At 40.6% G+C, this 17958-nt stretch overlaps 1 protein-coding gene across 1 annotated transcript; it reads right to left on the reverse strand.

Annotated features, from left to right (window-relative positions):
- Positions 1–3586: 3586 nt before the first annotated feature.
- LOC111867950 (hornerin) lies at positions 3587–7586 on the reverse strand. Its single transcript, XM_023858199.2, has 2 exons — positions 7460–7586; positions 3587–5635 (listed from the first exon to the last, which is right to left on the reverse strand). Exons 1-2 carry the CDS (start codon positions 7524–7526, stop codon positions 3720–3722), a joined length of 1983 nt encoding a protein of 660 aa, XP_023713967.1. The 5' UTR covers positions 7527–7586; the 3' UTR covers positions 3587–3719.
- Between the last annotated feature and the right edge of the window lie 10372 nt (positions 7587–17958).

Raw genomic sequence — 17958 nt, forward strand, 5'->3', positions numbered from 1 at the left:
GGGGGGGGGGGTTGTTATATCGTGCTCAATTCGTAGTACATGTTGGAAGCTTGACATTGAAAAAAAAAAGGCTAAGCACATGATAATTCTGTAAATAATATAATATATGCCAGTAATTTATTTTAGTGGTAATATTTTTTTAAAGTCCACCGTTTTAAAGAAGGATGTAACTATTTGGGAGTTAATTTTTCGATTTTTTAAAATAGATGCTACAGAATATTTGGAATTTCCATTACAACGTGGGAGTTTTGTTTTTGTCTTTCTAGTTCTTCAGGCAATTGTGTTAAAATCTGAATATCATCTTAAACATGAATATAAGGCAAGTAAGCAAAATAAAAAATGCTTATGCTCCAAACTGCGGCATCATTTTCAATTGTTGTGAATGTGTGTTGCTATTGGTAACGTCTGCAGGTACATACGATAGTAGTGGTTACCAAAATTGACAGTAGATGACTACGCGGTCGCAAAGTGACCGCAACTGCCATCTCTTAACAATTCAGAAAGCAAACGAATATCCAAGAAGCCTTGATACTGCTGGGTGACACGTAAATTTGTCCAGAAGCTTGTATAGCTCCTCCCATACTCAATCTTGAAACTAAATGGAGGTGCCAGCTTCAAGACTCGGCTAATTTATCCAGAGGGAAAGAGTCGCCGGTAATTACTAGTTAGGAGTCTGGGTAGATCACAGACTGTTCGGAAGCTATGGAGAAAAAAAAAAACAAATCCCGGCATGGAATCGAACCCGAGTTCCTCGATTGTCTGGCCATACTGACTGAGCTATCTCATCAGGTTAGTAGGAAATGAAGTGTATTTCGTTGCTAATGCTGCACAACTGATATGAGATTGCAAGAGTCTGTAATGTTTCTTGTTGAAACAGGGCCCACCATTTGAAGGTGAAATGGTGCTAATGCCCCTTTAACCTTCAACTTGAAGGAAAGGAAATTGTTGCTGGCCTCTTTGTACGCTCTGTGCTCTGTCTTGCAATTACAGATATTCTAATTAAAGTTGTTATGGCAGAACATGAAAGTTCAAGGTCTTGTACCAAAACCCGCCATTGGACGCGATCGTAAGTCAGTTCCATTCACCTGGCACTAGCGTGATCTATTTCTTTAAGACAGATCTTAATTTTGTTCTCCTACCCCGTGCTCCGCTTTCCTACAAAAATTCTAAGTTCACTGCATATTCTTTGCCACCCCCCTCTAACCCGCATGTCCAGCTCGTGCCTGTTGATATTTCACTATTCTAACAATACCGTATCTTTCTTTCTTGTTGCTCCAACTGTGTAGCATAGGACATGCGTGGAACGCTTTATTTCACTCCAGTTCCTTAATCCTTAGGACTCCTTGCACGTGGGATCAGCCAGTCGCAAGGCCGCTACCTACAAAAGCAATACAAACAGAATAAATGCAGACAGATATTCAGGCCTCGAGTTGGATTCGAACCCAAGATTCCAGTGTCTGAATGGGCGATGAAAATTTATGCCTTAGACCGCGCGGCCACTGTGATCGGCAATAATACTGTGTAGTCTGTTTAAATGACGAAATCCCTCGTCATTTGTATTCTAAATTTATTTCCTATTGTATTCCGCCTATGTCCAAATAATGTCTGTAGCATTGTGCAATGGCTGTTAACTTTATGCCCAACCTACAGAACTGAGGACCACACCTTACTGGTTGTCCGAGACTACTCATTCAGTAGGCCTACATAACTTTCCTGACAGACATTTCCTCCATGTGAAACCCGTGTATGCGTTGCAACGTGCTGGCAAGGAACCACTGAAGAGGCCTGTGGTTCAGTGATGACCCATTGTTTGGTGAAACCAAAACTGAGATTTTTAACTATGATATGTGTTCTTCATAATTCAAGAAAAGGACGGCTGGCATTGAATTCGGTTCAGCGTCATCATCATTATTCCACCTGAAGAAGGTGGTAGGCCTAATATACAGTGAGGACGGAAAAACGGCCGCATGAGATTCATGTACAGTTATAGCCTTAAAGTTGGATTCGAGGTTCTGAAAGTGGTGTTGTAGCTTCTGGGATATAACTTGAATTACTTATGACCCTGATTATCGAGGTTTGAATAAAGTTCCCACAACATTTGATGGAAATTTATTTTGTATCCTGACCAGTAAGCTCAATTTTCAAAAGTAATCTTGTGTACATTCTACTTTCGGGACTAGACTTCCTCGAAAGCTGAAGGACTTTCCAACATTTCGGCTGACAGTACAGTTGCCGAAACGTCGGAGAACCCTTAACATTCGACGTTCACTAACCCTGAAAGCCGAAGGTAGATATTAAATTCCAGCCAATAAAAAAATAAGGACTAGGAAAGTAACGTTGCTCCTGTGCCTAGCCATCTGGAAGGCACGGCTAAATTATTTGCGATTCGATTCTTTTGTCCCCAAGGATACGGTGGCACATATCCGCTTGTCCTTCTGCTGCTTCTTTCCTCTTGAAGATATCGGACTCTGGCTGATGTACCACCTTACCATCTCTTGGTACATTTAATGCATTAGTTTTGAAGATTATAGTAATTCTGTGTGTAAGTACTTACATTCCCATCTCATGCAGAAACTTCCATGTGAAAAATATTTAAAAGTTTTTTCTATTGTTTTCGTGTGTTTTATTATTTCAATGAAATTATTATCCTTTTATAACAACTCCTTTTAGATGTGGAGATATAATACTTCGCATTAACCACCGTCTGTGTTTGAAAGTACTGTCTTTGAAATGAAATTCAGGGTGACGCCTCGGCATCCAAAAATTCACCGGGGCACCCGTCTGGACCGCACTCCCTTCAGCAGCTTCCTCGTCAAGGTATAAAAATATATCAAAACTATCCAAAAATATACACAGCACAACATCTGTGATGTGCATTGTAATTAAACAGTGACTTTTGTGAACCACGTAGTAGACGCTATTAGAAACTCGGATGTCGGTTGGGGCTTCATTTCTGACCTGAAATTCCGTTAGATTTATAATGAGGAAAGCAGTCTTTGTGATTTATTCGGTAATTTATAAGCAAGATCTCTGTAGGCCTATGGGTCCCCCCCGCAGCCCGAAACCAAGAATGCTGTGCAATTTACCGGAAAGCGAAACCCACACTCCTTGTTGTTACTAAAATTATAGATAATATATATATATATCCCTGTAACAGGCCGTGAAGGCCCATAGGGCTGTGAGACGGTGAGGATCCCACATTATCTAGACAGTCGGCTCAAGGATGGCGGTAAGGTTGTCAGCCTTACGCGCCGGCCACGCTTTACTTCCCAGGAAAAGTATTTATTTACTTCCTGGTACTCATTTCTCTTAGAGGCTGAGTGTACCCCACATAGTGCGGCCGGAAGGATTAGGTCAATTGAAAAAAATCCAATAACCTCATCGGTATTTGAACCCGCGACCTTCCGACTTGTAGCATAGTGCCCTAACCACTATAGTGGAAAAGAAATACCACATCGTCACAGAAGTTTACATATTTAATAAATGTGAAATGTAGAAGTTTTGGAGAAATTCACAGCCTCAAAACCTGTATTCCGGACCAAGAACCCAATACCTGTATATACTCGTACGTAAACCACGAACTGTGAAATTTCGAGATAATTGCTTCGAATCCTCTCACGTGACGCGGAATTGTGTGAGACTTTTGTGAGACATAACTTTTGGAAACGCTTTGTTACTTATCATACCAGAGTCGCTGTGAGTTATGCAATAATACTGCATTAACAGTCACGCCCGTTTCTTCTGCACAGTCCTTCAGGTAGGGAGAATTCCGTTGATGAGGCAATAATACACGGCTCAACACCACCTTCACCTCCGCCACTACTGCTGCTACTGGAACTGAAGCTGGACGTTCCAGAAAAGGAGCCACTCTGTGAAGAGCTCTGAGACCAACTGCTTGGATATCCTGGAAATCTTCCAGTGAAACCAGGATTATTGCTTCCAAAATATACTCTAGAACCCTGATTTGAATTTCCTGTGTAGGAGAAACCAGGTAGAAAGTTTTTCAAATTCCAGTTAGAATTACCTGTAAATCTTTCATTTCGATTAACATTAGATGGCTGACTGTTACCGAACAGAGTGTCTGGATAACCATTTCCGTATCCTCCATCCATGCTGGAACTCTGAATAGAACTAGAAATGTAGCTTCCATCTCCCGTATGTGTTTGCCCATTATTGTTTATGTAAGATTGGGTGTTCCATGGAAACTGTGGATAATAGAAGTCATATGCATAAGCAGATGAAGACTGGGTTCCACCATTGCTGGAGGACTGGCTTCCACTCTTGCTATAAGACTGGACTGCACCATTGCTTAAGGACTGGCTTCCGCTCTTGCTATAAGACTGGACTGCACCATTGCTTAAGGACTGGCTTCCACTCTTGCTATAAGACTGGACTGCACCATTGCTGGCGGAATGGCTTCTACCATTACTTGAGGAATGACTTTCGCTGTTGCTGAAGGTGTGTATGTTCCCAGGACGTTCTGCATGAATCCCTTCCAATGCGTAGCCAGTAGATTGCCTTCCGCTATTACTGGAGAAAACGTTTCCGTCGCTACAGCAGGATTCGAAGTTCCCAGGATGGTGTGTGTAAAACTCTTCGTGTGTACCACTTACATGATGACTTACACCACTGTCCGAGGGTCCGATTCCGCTATTACTGAACGGATGGCTAGCAGTGTTGCTGGAGGATTGACTTCCGCTACTGCTGGCAAATTGAATGTTTCCAGGACGCTGTGAGCGAAACCCATCATAGGTGCCGCTTGCATGTTTGCTTCCAGCAATGTCTGAAGATCCGCTTCCAGCACTGCCGGAGGATTCACTTCCGCTATTACTGGAGGACTGGCTCCCGCTACTAGTGGAGAATTGACTTCCACTGTTGCTGAAGGATTGGCTTTGACTACCGCTGAAGGGCTGGCATTCACTATTGCTGAAGGACTGGCTTTCACTATTGCTGAAGGATTGGCTTTCACTGTTGCTGTAGGATTGGTTTTCACTACTGCTGAAAGATTTACTGTTGCTATTGCTGAAGGACTGGCTTCCATCCCGGCTGGGTAATTTGTCTTCCTTATTGCTGGAGGAGTGAATTCCACAATTACTGATACATTGACTTCCGATATTGCTGGTAATTTGGCTTTCACTCGCCGTCGCCGATCTGCTCCCATTATCATTGGATGATTTCATGTTTTCAGGATAGTGTGCGTGAAACTGTTCAGATGTATCGCCTGTAGATTGACGTCCACCACTGTTAGGAGAATAACTTTCGCTCTGGCTTGGCGACTGACTCACACCCTGACTCTGGCTGTAGACGGATGACTTTGGCCCACCATAGCTTGATGACTGAGTTTCGCTCTGGCTGATTGGGTGACTGTTGTTCTCTGAAGGGGGTCCACACCCTTCTATCACATCAGCTTCAGTTTTACAGTTATTATTCTGGCTGATATGTGGTCTCGTATATTCAGTGGGTGGAAAAACATAGCCGAAACGTCTATTTACAGTATCAATTGAGTCTTCTTCTGAGCTGTCGGGAAATATAATCCTGTCGTCTGCTGGCTTAGATTGAAGATGGCGCTTGAAATGACCGAGTAATCCTTCAGTTGTCAGTGACGTCACTTCTTCGTTTATTTTGACGTTAAGCCCTGCAAAATGTTTTGTTGAAGGAAATAATTAATTTTCTGAGTGCTAATGATAAATTTCAATTAATATTCATTACTTTGGAAGTAAAAATGAAAATTAGTTTTTCAAAATAATAAAACAATATACCATAATATCAATAAGACTGCAAAGTTCGTATTTGAGAGATGTCGGGTTCGATTATAGGCCCGAATGCTGCCTTTTCTGAGTGAGAGTTTTCATAATGTTTCCTAGTACATCCACGTAGCCTAAACTAGAATGCACGCACTTCCTCTTACGCCCTTTACTTCCGTCGGCTTCATATTCCAAACCGATCATCGCAATCGAAAGGTTGGCGCTCCCAGGCTCAAGTTTCACCACAGAGAACAATTTAATCCGGTTATGGCCTTTTAGGGGTTTCTTAATCCATTCTAGCTAGTGCTAGGGGTACTGACAAAGCCCACTTTCTCCTAAATTCTCCACAGGAAAAGAGCTGATGAGAAATGCTTACATAATATTAAGCCTTGCAAAATAAGGAAAAATACCACGTGAGACGCACAGACACGGGAGTATAGTACAGAAATAGACATTAAAGAAAAGTGTAGGAGAGGGTGTACCGGATTGATCTGCCTTCGATCCAGTGGCAAGCTCTTGTGAATAAGATAGTGAAAGTTCAAGTTCCAAGAAAGCAATGAATTTTACGTCTAGCTGAGCAAACTTCTCAAACAGGGCTGTGTTCCATGAAGTTAAGTTTTAAATACACGTTGGATGCAAAACAAGCAATTTCGCGTGAGACTGTACACCGTACTGATGTATCATATCACTCAAGTGTGTGCAGCCAGTAAACCCTATTCAGATTTCTCTTTGGGGTAGCAATTTTCTGCCACAAGGATGGACACCGAGCTGAACAAGAGAAATAATTTTTTACTTATTTAATCCGTTTCTCTTATGACTCACGGTGTCGAGGTTTTTTTTTTTTTTGATCATTTTACAGACGGTAGGACTCCTTGGACGAGTGATCAGGTCGTCGCAAGTCCTAAACACGTGGAAACACAGACACAGAATAAACAAATACACATATGAAACATCTATGCCTTATGTTGGATTCGAACCCACGATCCCTGCTTCCGAGGAAGCGAAGGCAGTACATGCCTTAGACCGCTTGGCTACCGTGACCGGCACAAGAGAAAATACTCAGAAAAATAATTTATGTTCTTTCCAGTGTCCACATCATGTCAAGTTCCATAATAATTGACTAAGTTTTATTACACGGGGCCAAAATTGGATGGAAGTATTATCTCGGACCACCGAAACCTCAGAATTTGCCTCTAAATCAGTAGCTAATATATTAACTCCAATTACAGACCTTTTTTAGAGCTCAGTGATTTGTTACGGTATTAAAGAGACTTCCGCTACTGTGACACATTTCTGAGCTGCATGAATCCAGTCCACACCTCACACAATGCTTCTTTTACACGAATTCTGCCACAATCCTTCAATCTACACATGCGTTTCACACTTCTGCTTCTCTTCAAGTTTTCCTAGTAGCATTTCTGGTATACCTCCAACTTGTGCCACACGTTACCCCCCCCCCCATAATTCTTCTTGGTAACGTGACACTTAAAATCACTTCAATAAATGGGAATTAATTAGCATTTAAAGACATTTTCGCCTATCGGATCAACTGTCATAGAAAACAGCTCTCTCAGAATATTATGAACACTACGTGCGTACCAAAATAAATAATACTATAAAATTAAATTCATTTAAACTCTCGTAGTTCACCTAAATTCTAACGTAATTTTTATTATCTTGCATTTTACACAATTTTGTATGCAAGTGTTTCTTACCTCGACACAAATGAAAGAAACACGGCGTGACAAGAAGAGATACAGTTAAGAGTGGCACTGTCGCCATGTTGAGCGAGGCACTTTCTTGATCTGAATGGAATTTGTTTTGCAAGGAGGCACAACACTTAAGTACCGATTTCAAGAAACCTGGGTAATCACTTACGTGGGCTGGCCCCAGCTATGTAAATTTTGCCACATGTTTACATTCACATGGTGCTGGTGCCTTGCTGACGTCACTTTCCGTGTGTAACCAGTGACAACCACTTCATGGCCTCTGCGGAATGTCACTGGTTCAGCAGACGGTACATTACTTCCTTCCTACCCATCATCATCATCATCATTAAAATGACTGCATCGATTTTTTTTTACCTTTTTTTCATTACTAGTGGGGTGGGACTAAGTCCCTTGTACTGCGGCCACTTCTGGCCTATTGTACCAGCCACTGATGATAGATGAGGGTGATTATGGAGCAATTGGTGGAATGAAGGTTGGTAGGGTAAACCGAAGTACTCGGAGGAAACCTGCCCCAGCGCCACTTTGTCCACCACAAATCCCACTTCACCAGACCCGGGGTCGAACGCTGGCCGCAGAGGTGGAAGCCAGCGACTAACCGCTTGAGCTATGGCGCGGCCTATTTTTCACCTTGGTCCGGTTCTTAATATAATGTAACGGGTTTGCTCGGCAACGGCTAGGTAAACACGATCAACGTGCAACAATAGAAGATGTGTCTCGGTGGATGAATGTTACTGCACGTTGCTAGGCAACAGCGCACCAATGAAGACGCTGGCTAGGGATCACGTGACTTGTTGTCTGTGTGGTCTTCCTAATGCAACATCAGAATTGTGTTTTCTTTATGCACGTTCCTTGTGGGGGCTATATAATGAGGTTTACAGAATAACACTAGCAGTTCAGTTCAATTCAGCAGACGTAAGCTGGAGGATTCCAGGATTCGTCACGAAGACGTCGTTCAAGGCAGTTCAGTAGTTGATGTGTTAACCTTGAGAGTGTTATAATTGTCTGTGTGACATAGATACAGCAATCTTGAAATCTTAATAAGGAATTGTAGTTACCACGTGTGAAATTATCCAATAAATCGAGTTATCGAATCCGAATCCCCTTATTTACTGTTGCGTTACCAGGATACACGTGACAATATTTATGAGAAATTTGAAAGCATGACTAAGTGTTAAAATTTGCCTAATTTTCAGTTTTCAAGATCTAATAATAAAAGATTCAAATTGATGTTTCAATCGCATCAGTGAACCATCTTCCACTTTCTTCTTAATCTATCTTCTATTAATTATCAAAGAGTTTCAAGCATGGTGCGACTACGTTACCACCTTTGAAGGATTTCGCGTTCCCAGTGAAGTATTCTTTGAATATTTGACTTCATGACCTTCCTAATTTTCCCAAAAATCTTGCATTCCAGTTTCTTAACACCCCATTCATGAGACTTACCTTTATCATTGTTATTATGCATGTGCCCCTGTATGCGTAAGATCAAGGTTATGGAACCAAGGAAACCCATCTGTTTTTTCTCTTAATTTTGCTTCCCTTCTTTGGTACCTTTTCCTTTCTTCTTGGTTTTGATTGTACCATCCTCCTGTCATAGTTGACAATCAGTCATGTGCAAGGTAAAAGTAAAATTGTCACTGTACTTGACGCTAAGAAACTTGGTTAACAGACTGCCTTTAATATATCTCTCGAAAGTATTAACGTTCTGATATGATTCATAGCAGAGCTGAAATTTCCTTGCCAATGTTGGTTGTAGGGGAAGTCCGTTACTTCGTAAATCTGTTATTAAGTTTACAAGATCAGCCACATTCCATCTTGCTAACATGTATAAATTTTATATGAAATATTTATCGATGTCATGTCCTATAATTAAAAAAAATATATATAAACTTATCTCTGTAAAAGGCCGTGAAGACCCACAAGGTTGTGAGACGTCGAGGTTCCCACATTTTCCAGACAGTCGGCTCATAGATGGCGGTCAGGTTGTCAGCGCTATGCGCCGGCCGCCCTTTACCCCCAAGAAAATTCCTTATACTCCTTTCTGTTAGAGGCTGAGTCGGTCACAGGGACATAGCACGATTGGAAGGATTAGGTCGATTGAAAAATCCAGTGACTTAATCAGGAATCGAACTTGAGACCTTCCGGCTTGTAGCATAGTGCCTCAATCAACTACGCTACCGCGCTCCCCGCCCTATAATTTCCGAAAGAAAAAATAATGTATGGTCCTTTGCAGTGTATGTGATGTAATGAGATTAGTTCGAATCGATGATTTTTTTTTAAATCGCAAAAATAAAAAATCGTTTTTGGAAGGGGAAATTGTCTTCCTGCCAGTGCCTGATTCCCTGCCAATGGTTTTTCGAACCGCCATGCTAACATACGGGACATAGTCTAAAAAGTAAAAGAACTGTTTACATTCTCACCGCTATTGGACCAATGTTTGCAGACTTGCCACTTTACCTTGGCTGAGAGACACACGGCTGGAAAAACCTAAATATCACCATGAAGTTCAACACGTAGGAGTATTTACGTCTTGGAGAGAGCAAAACGCATACTGTACAGTACGTTGAGTCAGTACTGGCATATTTAATGTTTGCAAAGACACAGTAACGAAATTATGGGATAACATCTCTACTAGTATTTTACGTTGGTGAAAGCAGAGTACAAGGTTCTGGTGTACTGGGAATAAGATGTTGGCCTCCCTTAGAGTAAATTTAGGGTTTGAGGTCCAAGGAAATTTTTTCTGCACTTCCTTCAATTCCCTCGCCTGTAACAATCTCAGAAAGTTATGGGAAACTTCGGTCCCGATTTGTGGTTCCTGTCAGACGCCAAGCTATAGAGCTCATATTCTCAGTATCAACACAACTGGGTTCCCTGCCCTACTAGTAATCGAAGGTAAAATGGAAATCTTTTGCAATGAGTCCTCCTGTTTAACATCTGGATATCCTAGTTTTATGAAAGGCTGTGCCTGATGGCATAAGCCACATACGAAGAAACAAAACACAAACAGTAATTGATAATTAACTTTTCCTGAATAAGAATAAAACCAAAATTAATACTTTTCATGCCAAACCCTATATTAAGAATGACCGGTTTAACACATCATTCCTAATTTTGGCCAGAAAACTTGGCCGTGAAAATTTAAAGCCAACTATGAAAAACGATAAATTTGCAGGCTAATGGATACATTTATAAGAGCTTCATGAGACAAGGTTTATGTGCCTTTTATAAGCTATATCATGTAAAAAAACCCAGAAATAACGGAAAAAGAAGCGTAGACAAAATCTCAGTGTTCGTTCTTGTATCTTCAAAAAGAAAAGACGCAAAAGCTGCCATCGGAATATAATAACTGAGTTCATCCTTCAGTTATTTAACGACTGTGTTTCATCTGAAATAGCTATAGAATTTCGAAAGAAATTGCCATATAACAGTCATTAGAAAGTAGGGGTTTGGAAGGAAGTTGTAATGCCTTTTTTCAAGAAATCATCAAAATTCCTTTATAGAGATCGCGTAAACTATAAAATTCTTGTTATAACGTTCATTTAAGTGAAGGTTACCACTACACAGAATTACTGGGTTTTCGCACTTTGTCTCGTCCAGTATTCTAAAAACTAGAAAACACAACGTTTCGGAAACTGGATCTGTTTATGTCTTCAGGTGAAGAGAGAAGACACGTACTCGGGTCCCTTAAGGTTAGCTCTTTCTAAGGGACCCAACAGAGTAGGTGTCCACCCCCTCACTTGAGGAAGGAAAGCGATCCAGTTTCCGAAACGTCGTGTTTGCTATTTTTTAGAATACTGGACGATGGATAAAGTCCAAAATCCCAGTAATTCTTAGTGTTATACACCATCGTCAAAACCTTTTAGAACTAATTACCACTACACTAACATTGCCGGTATGATGGTGTCTGTTTACTCTGTGAAGAGGATGTAAAATGGGAAACAAGTGTTCAGTACACAGAGGTGTAGAAACAGGTGACCGACAATTATGCTCAGTGAGAACAGATGTGAAATCAAACGACGCGATTATTGTGCACAATAAGTGAGAGTGGCTTCTTGCAAGTCACTGGGCCATGGTTGGTATGTAAATTGTGAGGAAGAATAGGAAATAGTCTCCACCAGTTGAAAGTCGAGCTGAGAGTCGAAACGAAGGTGGGAGAGTAACCTCTATTTCCGAAATCTCCCTCTGTCGAGATCAGCGATTTCTCGTCACATATCAGCTTTCAGATCCTGACTGACTATGAGCCGAACGGCCGGAATCCAGACCGGGTTTTGGTGTCCCCCAGCTCCTTACGAGCGGTTGTGGAGCGTTAAGTTGGCCACTCTGCGTACTCATGCAGTTCGTATTGTGATGTGACTCAAGCCGGGTTCGCCTAAATGAAACACAATATTCTAAGTTCGGTTGTATTTATATTTGTTAGAAAGTTTTATTTTCGGACACGCAGAGTGAAAATGAACATCTACTGAATATAAACCAATTTTCACTTGTTTATTGCTAATAATCTTCTAATTGATGGACTTTCTTCTGCAGAGTCAGTTAAAGTAACTATGTCTTCTATATACAATTCATAATTAATTCTGCAAGGACTAAACTTCTGCTTCATAATTTACAAAAATTCAATTGGTATCTCAGAAAATATTATGTCTGGTCGCCCGGTTAATACTGTGTAAGGAAGCAATTGCTGTTTATTGTGATATCGATATCCTTATAGTCTCAGAAAGTCATGCTACGGATCGAACTGTCATCAAAATTGCAAATTACAATATTTACTATGCCAATCACCCTGACGGAACGGCCCACGCCGGTTCAGCCATCACAATTAAGTCTAACCTACAGCACCAGGTACAGCAACCCCAAATAACTACTAAAATACAAATTGCTATAATAACAGTACCGGCGCTCTCCTGGCACATAGCAGCCGTCTAGATCCCCCCCCCCACGACACCTTATTTCGTCACAAGAATATGCAGAATTTCTCCAGTCACTGGGACCACGATTTCTTGCTGTCGGCGATTGGAATGCTAAGCATACTGCAAGGGGATCCAGGTTAACAGCACTTAAAGGACGCAATCTTCTCCAAAGTATACAACAGCAGAATCTACAAATACTCTCTACTGGTGAACCAACGCACTGGCCAACAGACAGGAACAAAATTCTTATCTCTTCGACTTCGCCATAACTAAAGGAATATCCAAACCTCACAGTCATATAGAGTCTAATTTTGACCTAAGCTCTGACCACAGCCCAATAATCATCACATTAAATATGACTGTAATCTGGAAAGAACCACAACCTAAATTGTGCTCCAGTAGTACTGATTGGCAACTCTTCCAAAAAATCATAAATAAAAACATAATACTAAACCACAGAATAAAGCATAATCATGAGCTCGAAGAAGTAGTACACTACTTAACCCAACTAATCCAAGAGACTGCTTGGCAAGCGACATCACCCCCCCCCAATAAAAATAGTATCTCAAAGTCAAAACATACCTCTACATATTCGGAAACGGGTAGTGGAAAAAGAATAGCTCGCAGAAGATGGCAACAAGGGAGAAACCCTCAGAGAAGAAAATTCTCAATCGACTCACCCATCAACTGCACACCACAACACAATCAGCTCGTAACGACACCTTCAATTAACTCCTGAAGATCAATCGCTATGGAAGGCAACGAGGAAGTTTCAAAGGCCTATGATGGCAACATCACCACTTAGAACCTTCAATAGAAACTGGGCAAGATCCGACCAAGAAAAAGTGAATATCTTTGCAGATCACCTAGCAAAAATCTTCTCACCTGCAAAAGATGACAACATCGATCGAGCAGAAATCCTAAAATTCCTGGACTTCCTTGTCAACTCTCCCTACACATACGACCCTTTTCTCTCATGGACTCCTTAAAACGCATTCCCACAGAGCTCCGGGATTCGACCTACAAGTAGGTGTCATACTTAAACACCTTCCCACAAAATCAATAGTACTCCTTACAACGATATACAATAGTATGTTAAGACTCTGTTACTCCCCATACAATGGAAGTTCGCACAAGTAATTATGATTGCTAAGCCCAGTAAACCACCAACCGAAGCTTCTTTCTACCGGCCAATCAGTCTTTTGCCTATGATGTCCAAGCCTTTCGAAAGATTACTATTAACCAGAATAAAACAAATGAGAGCAACAGAAGACATCATCCCCCAATGCCAGTTCGGATTCAGGCACCCCCACTCAACAACTTACCAGTGGCATCGATTGGTTAACAAAATAGAGGAAACCCTGGAGGGTAAGAAGATGTGTGCATCTGTATTCTTAGATCTCCAACAAGCCTTTGATAAAGTATGGCACCAGGGATTACTATACAAATTAAAAAATATCTTGCCTTGTCAAATCTACGTCTTGATAAAAAATCTTACTTGACTGTCCGCCATTTTCAAGTCAAAATTGGAAATACACACTCCGACTACCACCCCATCAATTCGGGGGTTCCACAGGGTAGTGTTCTTGCCTCTTTCTCTATCTAATCTATACATCTGACATACCCCAAGCACACGACATAACATTGGCTATGTTTGCAGATGACACTGCATTCTGTCCTCTCATATAAACCCTAATAAGGCAGCAAAAAATATACAGCAATACCTCAACGCCCTCCAAGATTGGCTACAACTCTGGAAAATCACAGTGAATGTCGAAAAATCAGTACAAACAACATTCACAACAAAACGGAGCACGTGCCCACAAATCACAATAAACAATGGACCAATCCTTATGTAATCTACAGTCAAATATGTCCGATTTCACCTTGATCAAAAGCTCACATGGAAGACCCATATCCGGGCCAAGAGATTACAACTATCAACAAAAGTGAGAAACATGAACTGGTTAATTGGTAAAAAAATCCCAGCTATCATTGGAAATAAACTTCTCATTTAAAAAACTATACTCACACCCATATGGACGTACGGTATAGAACTGTGGGACTGTAGTAAGCCATCCAACACCAAATTCCTACAAACATTCCAGTCAAAAACATTACGTTACATAACTAACGCTCCATGGTTCGTATCAAATCAAACTCTCCACGAAGATCTTGGAGTTCCTTATATAAATGAGGTTATAAACAAACAGGCCATCAAATACAGAAACCGCATTGTGGATCATGAAAACCAACTAATAAAAGAACTCGCCGTCCAACCCTTAGTGAACAGAAGACTCAAACGTCAATGGCCAGAAGACCTATTCTAGGTAACAGAGGGTAACCCATCAGTGGATGGTACTCCCTACAAGCCACGCAACGCTCTAACATTTGCTTATTACTCTGTATTAGTACATTATGAGTAGATTGTAAATATCCTAAAATAAATAAATAAAAAAGTACAATTATACTCAGCTTATAACGTCGTCAGACGTTTCGTCTTCAATATTACAATATTTGAACAGCTGAGCTTGGTGAAGTGTCTTCTGTTCTGAGCTCAACTGGCCTTCGTCCCGTCAGATACCAATGCGGATAAGAACTCTTCTGTTTTAGTCAGATAAGAACTCTCTCCTGCTAAAGTCGAATACAAAGTGAATTAGTCTCTTGTCGCAGTTGGGGTCTTATATCTTGCACTTGGACTGAATAGGGAATATCTTGTCGAAAGGTTAATTTTTCCCGCTGCCACGAAACGAACGAGGGAATATGTATCTGCTTCAAACAATTCGTTTGTAACGGCGGAACCCCCATTATTAGATTTTCATTTCGAAGGCAACGATTTCCTAGGCTTCCCTGCCTAAGAATTGCTAGCCGTTGACTAGTGACTGACTTCTTATAGTCCGGCTATCAGACGCCACGTCACAATACAACATAATATAGTATATAATATATACTATAGGTCAATTCCACTTCCGGTCTAACTTATCCCTGGATGCAACTACGTCTGCAGAGCGCTTATACCTGAGAGGCAATTTGTATATGAACCAAAGAGAAAAACATATATTTTCCCGAGAAGTAAAATTTGTTTACCTAAAATATGCCTAATTCGAAAAACACATAAAAATTTACAATTTATTCAATAATGTCCTAATCATAATACATAAGGAGGCATTTGACTGTCGGTAGGAAAGCTTAAGAGACGTCTGAGTAATTTCTACATTTTCATAATTTGTATCGTAATTAAAAATTTTAAACACAACGATTCAATACGAAGCACAGAAAGCGTGTAATAATTTTCCTCTGTAACTCGTCGCTGTGGTCACTAACCGCTGGTTACTGGTCAGAGTTTCTGGCTATAGTCCCAGAGGTCCCGGGTTCGATTTCCGGGGCTACCAAATTTTCTGAGAAGCAGTGGGTCTGGAACGGGGTCCACTCAGCCTCATGAAGATAACTGAGGAGCTATTTCAAGGAAATAGCGGCTCCGGTCTAGAAAACTGAGATTAACGGCCGTGGGAATCCGTTGCGTTGACCACAAGACACCCTCTATCAGCTAAAGTAGGCACTAACTTCGGCGATAAGCGGCGGTCACTCGGTAGATATACTTCGCTTGAGGACTAAAATCCACGGAGTTTGTTTATTGTTTGGTTTGTACAGACCTTATTAAGATATAAGAGTTAAGTGTGGACAATTTTTCTATGTGGTTAATATTTACTTAAATATAATGACAAATATCTTATGATTATGTGTGCAATGTCATTAATTTCCTTCTCCTCAGTTCGTAGTAACATATTGTCTGAAAGAGATGAGAATAAGGGACATTGATATATGAATATTAGCAAAGACAAGCACATGGGAAATATGTTTGCTGAAATGGAGTTGTTTGAATAATAACTTACAAGCTAAATATTTTACTTTAATGTAATGAGTAATAGTTCCGTCGTAAACTTGTTTTCTAGCACACCAAAAAGTCTCGCAATAAGCTGTTCAGAGTTATAACAAACATTTATGAATAATGTTTAATAATTATTAATAATTATNAGATCCAGAAGTGCGAATGTAGTTGAGGAAGCCATTTTAAATTCTAATGTGCTGTGCCTTGATTTCAACGTATTTATACCAAACAGATAAGTTTTATAAGGGTCTCATTACCTCTATCAAATGCAGTTTCTGTCAGATGATGCATATTAGGCACTCAACAAGTTTTACGACCTATACGGTTTTCGTAATTTACTCCGATATTTCCTCAAATTGTAATTACTATTCGTCTTGCTAATGTGTACGCATTTGATGTGCTTTCCCGGAAGGAAGACTTGATTACCAGGGTGGATTTGTGTGAGTTTATATCCTCTCCAGTAACTTAGTAACCCATCGGATATTTTCATTATGCAATTTTTAGAGAGTTCATAATTAAAATCACTAACCGCGTTCATACAAATTGTTAGTACAAGTGGATTTCTTCACTCAGCAAAGTTGTTTCGTTGGTTCAGCGATTGTTCAAGTACCACAGTCCTCAAAATGAAGATTTCAGCTGATTGAATTCAGTCCTTTCAATAATTACTGGCATCAGTTTCATGAATTATGAGCTGATGAATCTTATGTGGATCACAATTAGTGAAACTGTTTACGATTGAAAACACGTATGGAAAATACCCGTTGTAAGAGTGTAGTCGTAAAGTGACTGACTCTGCGAAATAGGCTCATTTTTAGAGAATATTCACGAAATACCTTAATTTTATTGAAGTCGAAAAGTTCCTTACCATGTTCACACCATTCTTCTATTTGCTATGGGATATTTAAACCCAGGTCACACAACCCTACAATACATTTTATAATCTGTTTTTTAATTATAGGCTTTCCTTCCTACGTACACTGAAGCGTCCCACGTAACTCCCGCTCTTGAAATTTGCAACAGAACTTTTAATGTGATTCGCATCTTCTCCATTTGTGCTACACTCCCATCTCATCCTACAGGTGGTCATTCTAATAATGTTACACAAAGGCGTAAAAGTAAGTAAAAGTAAAGCTATCCCTGTACCAGGCCTGAAGACCCATAGGGTTGTGAGACGTTGAGGGTTCCACATTATCTAGACAATCGGCTCAAAGATGGCGGTAAGGTTGTCAGCCTTACGCGCCGGCCGCGCTTTACTCCCCAGGAAAATTATTTAATTAATTCCTGATACTCATTTCTATTAGAGCCTGATTCAACCCCAGGGCCATAGTGCGGCTGGAAGGATTAGGTCAATTGAAAAAAATCCAGTGACCTCATCGGGACTTGAACCCTCGACCTTCCGGCTTGTAGCATAGTCCCTCAACCAACTACGCTACCGCGTTCCCCATTATACAAAGGCGTACAAATTTAATTTTAAGCAGTTTTGTAAAATTATAAACTTACTTTAATAAGTTTATTTTGGACTCTATCCATTGTCTGGTACAAGTATATATAGAAGACAATAAACCACAACGTTTCGGAGACTGGATCTGTCTCCGTCATCAGGTGGATGGTGCAAGATAAACCTCCTCAGTTGGGCCCGTCAGAAAGAGCTAGTCTCAATCAGTCTTATATATACCAGACGATGGACA

The sequence above is a fragment of the Cryptotermes secundus genome, unplaced genomic scaffold (assembly GCF_002891405.2).
Source record: "Cryptotermes secundus unplaced genomic scaffold, Csec_1.0 scaffold267, whole genome shotgun sequence".
Classification (NCBI taxonomy): domain Eukaryota; kingdom Metazoa; phylum Arthropoda; class Insecta; order Blattodea; family Kalotermitidae; genus Cryptotermes; species Cryptotermes secundus.

Coding starts and splice junctions, on each gene's coding strand:
- LOC111867950 (XM_023858199.2), bottom strand. CDS start 7,526: ATGGCGACAGTGCCACTCTTAACTGTATCTCTTCTTGTCACGCCGTGT. Junction 5,636..7,459: donor TTTCTTTCATTTGTGTCGAG/GTAAGAAACACT, acceptor AACATTTTGCAG/GGCTTAACGTCAAAATAAAC.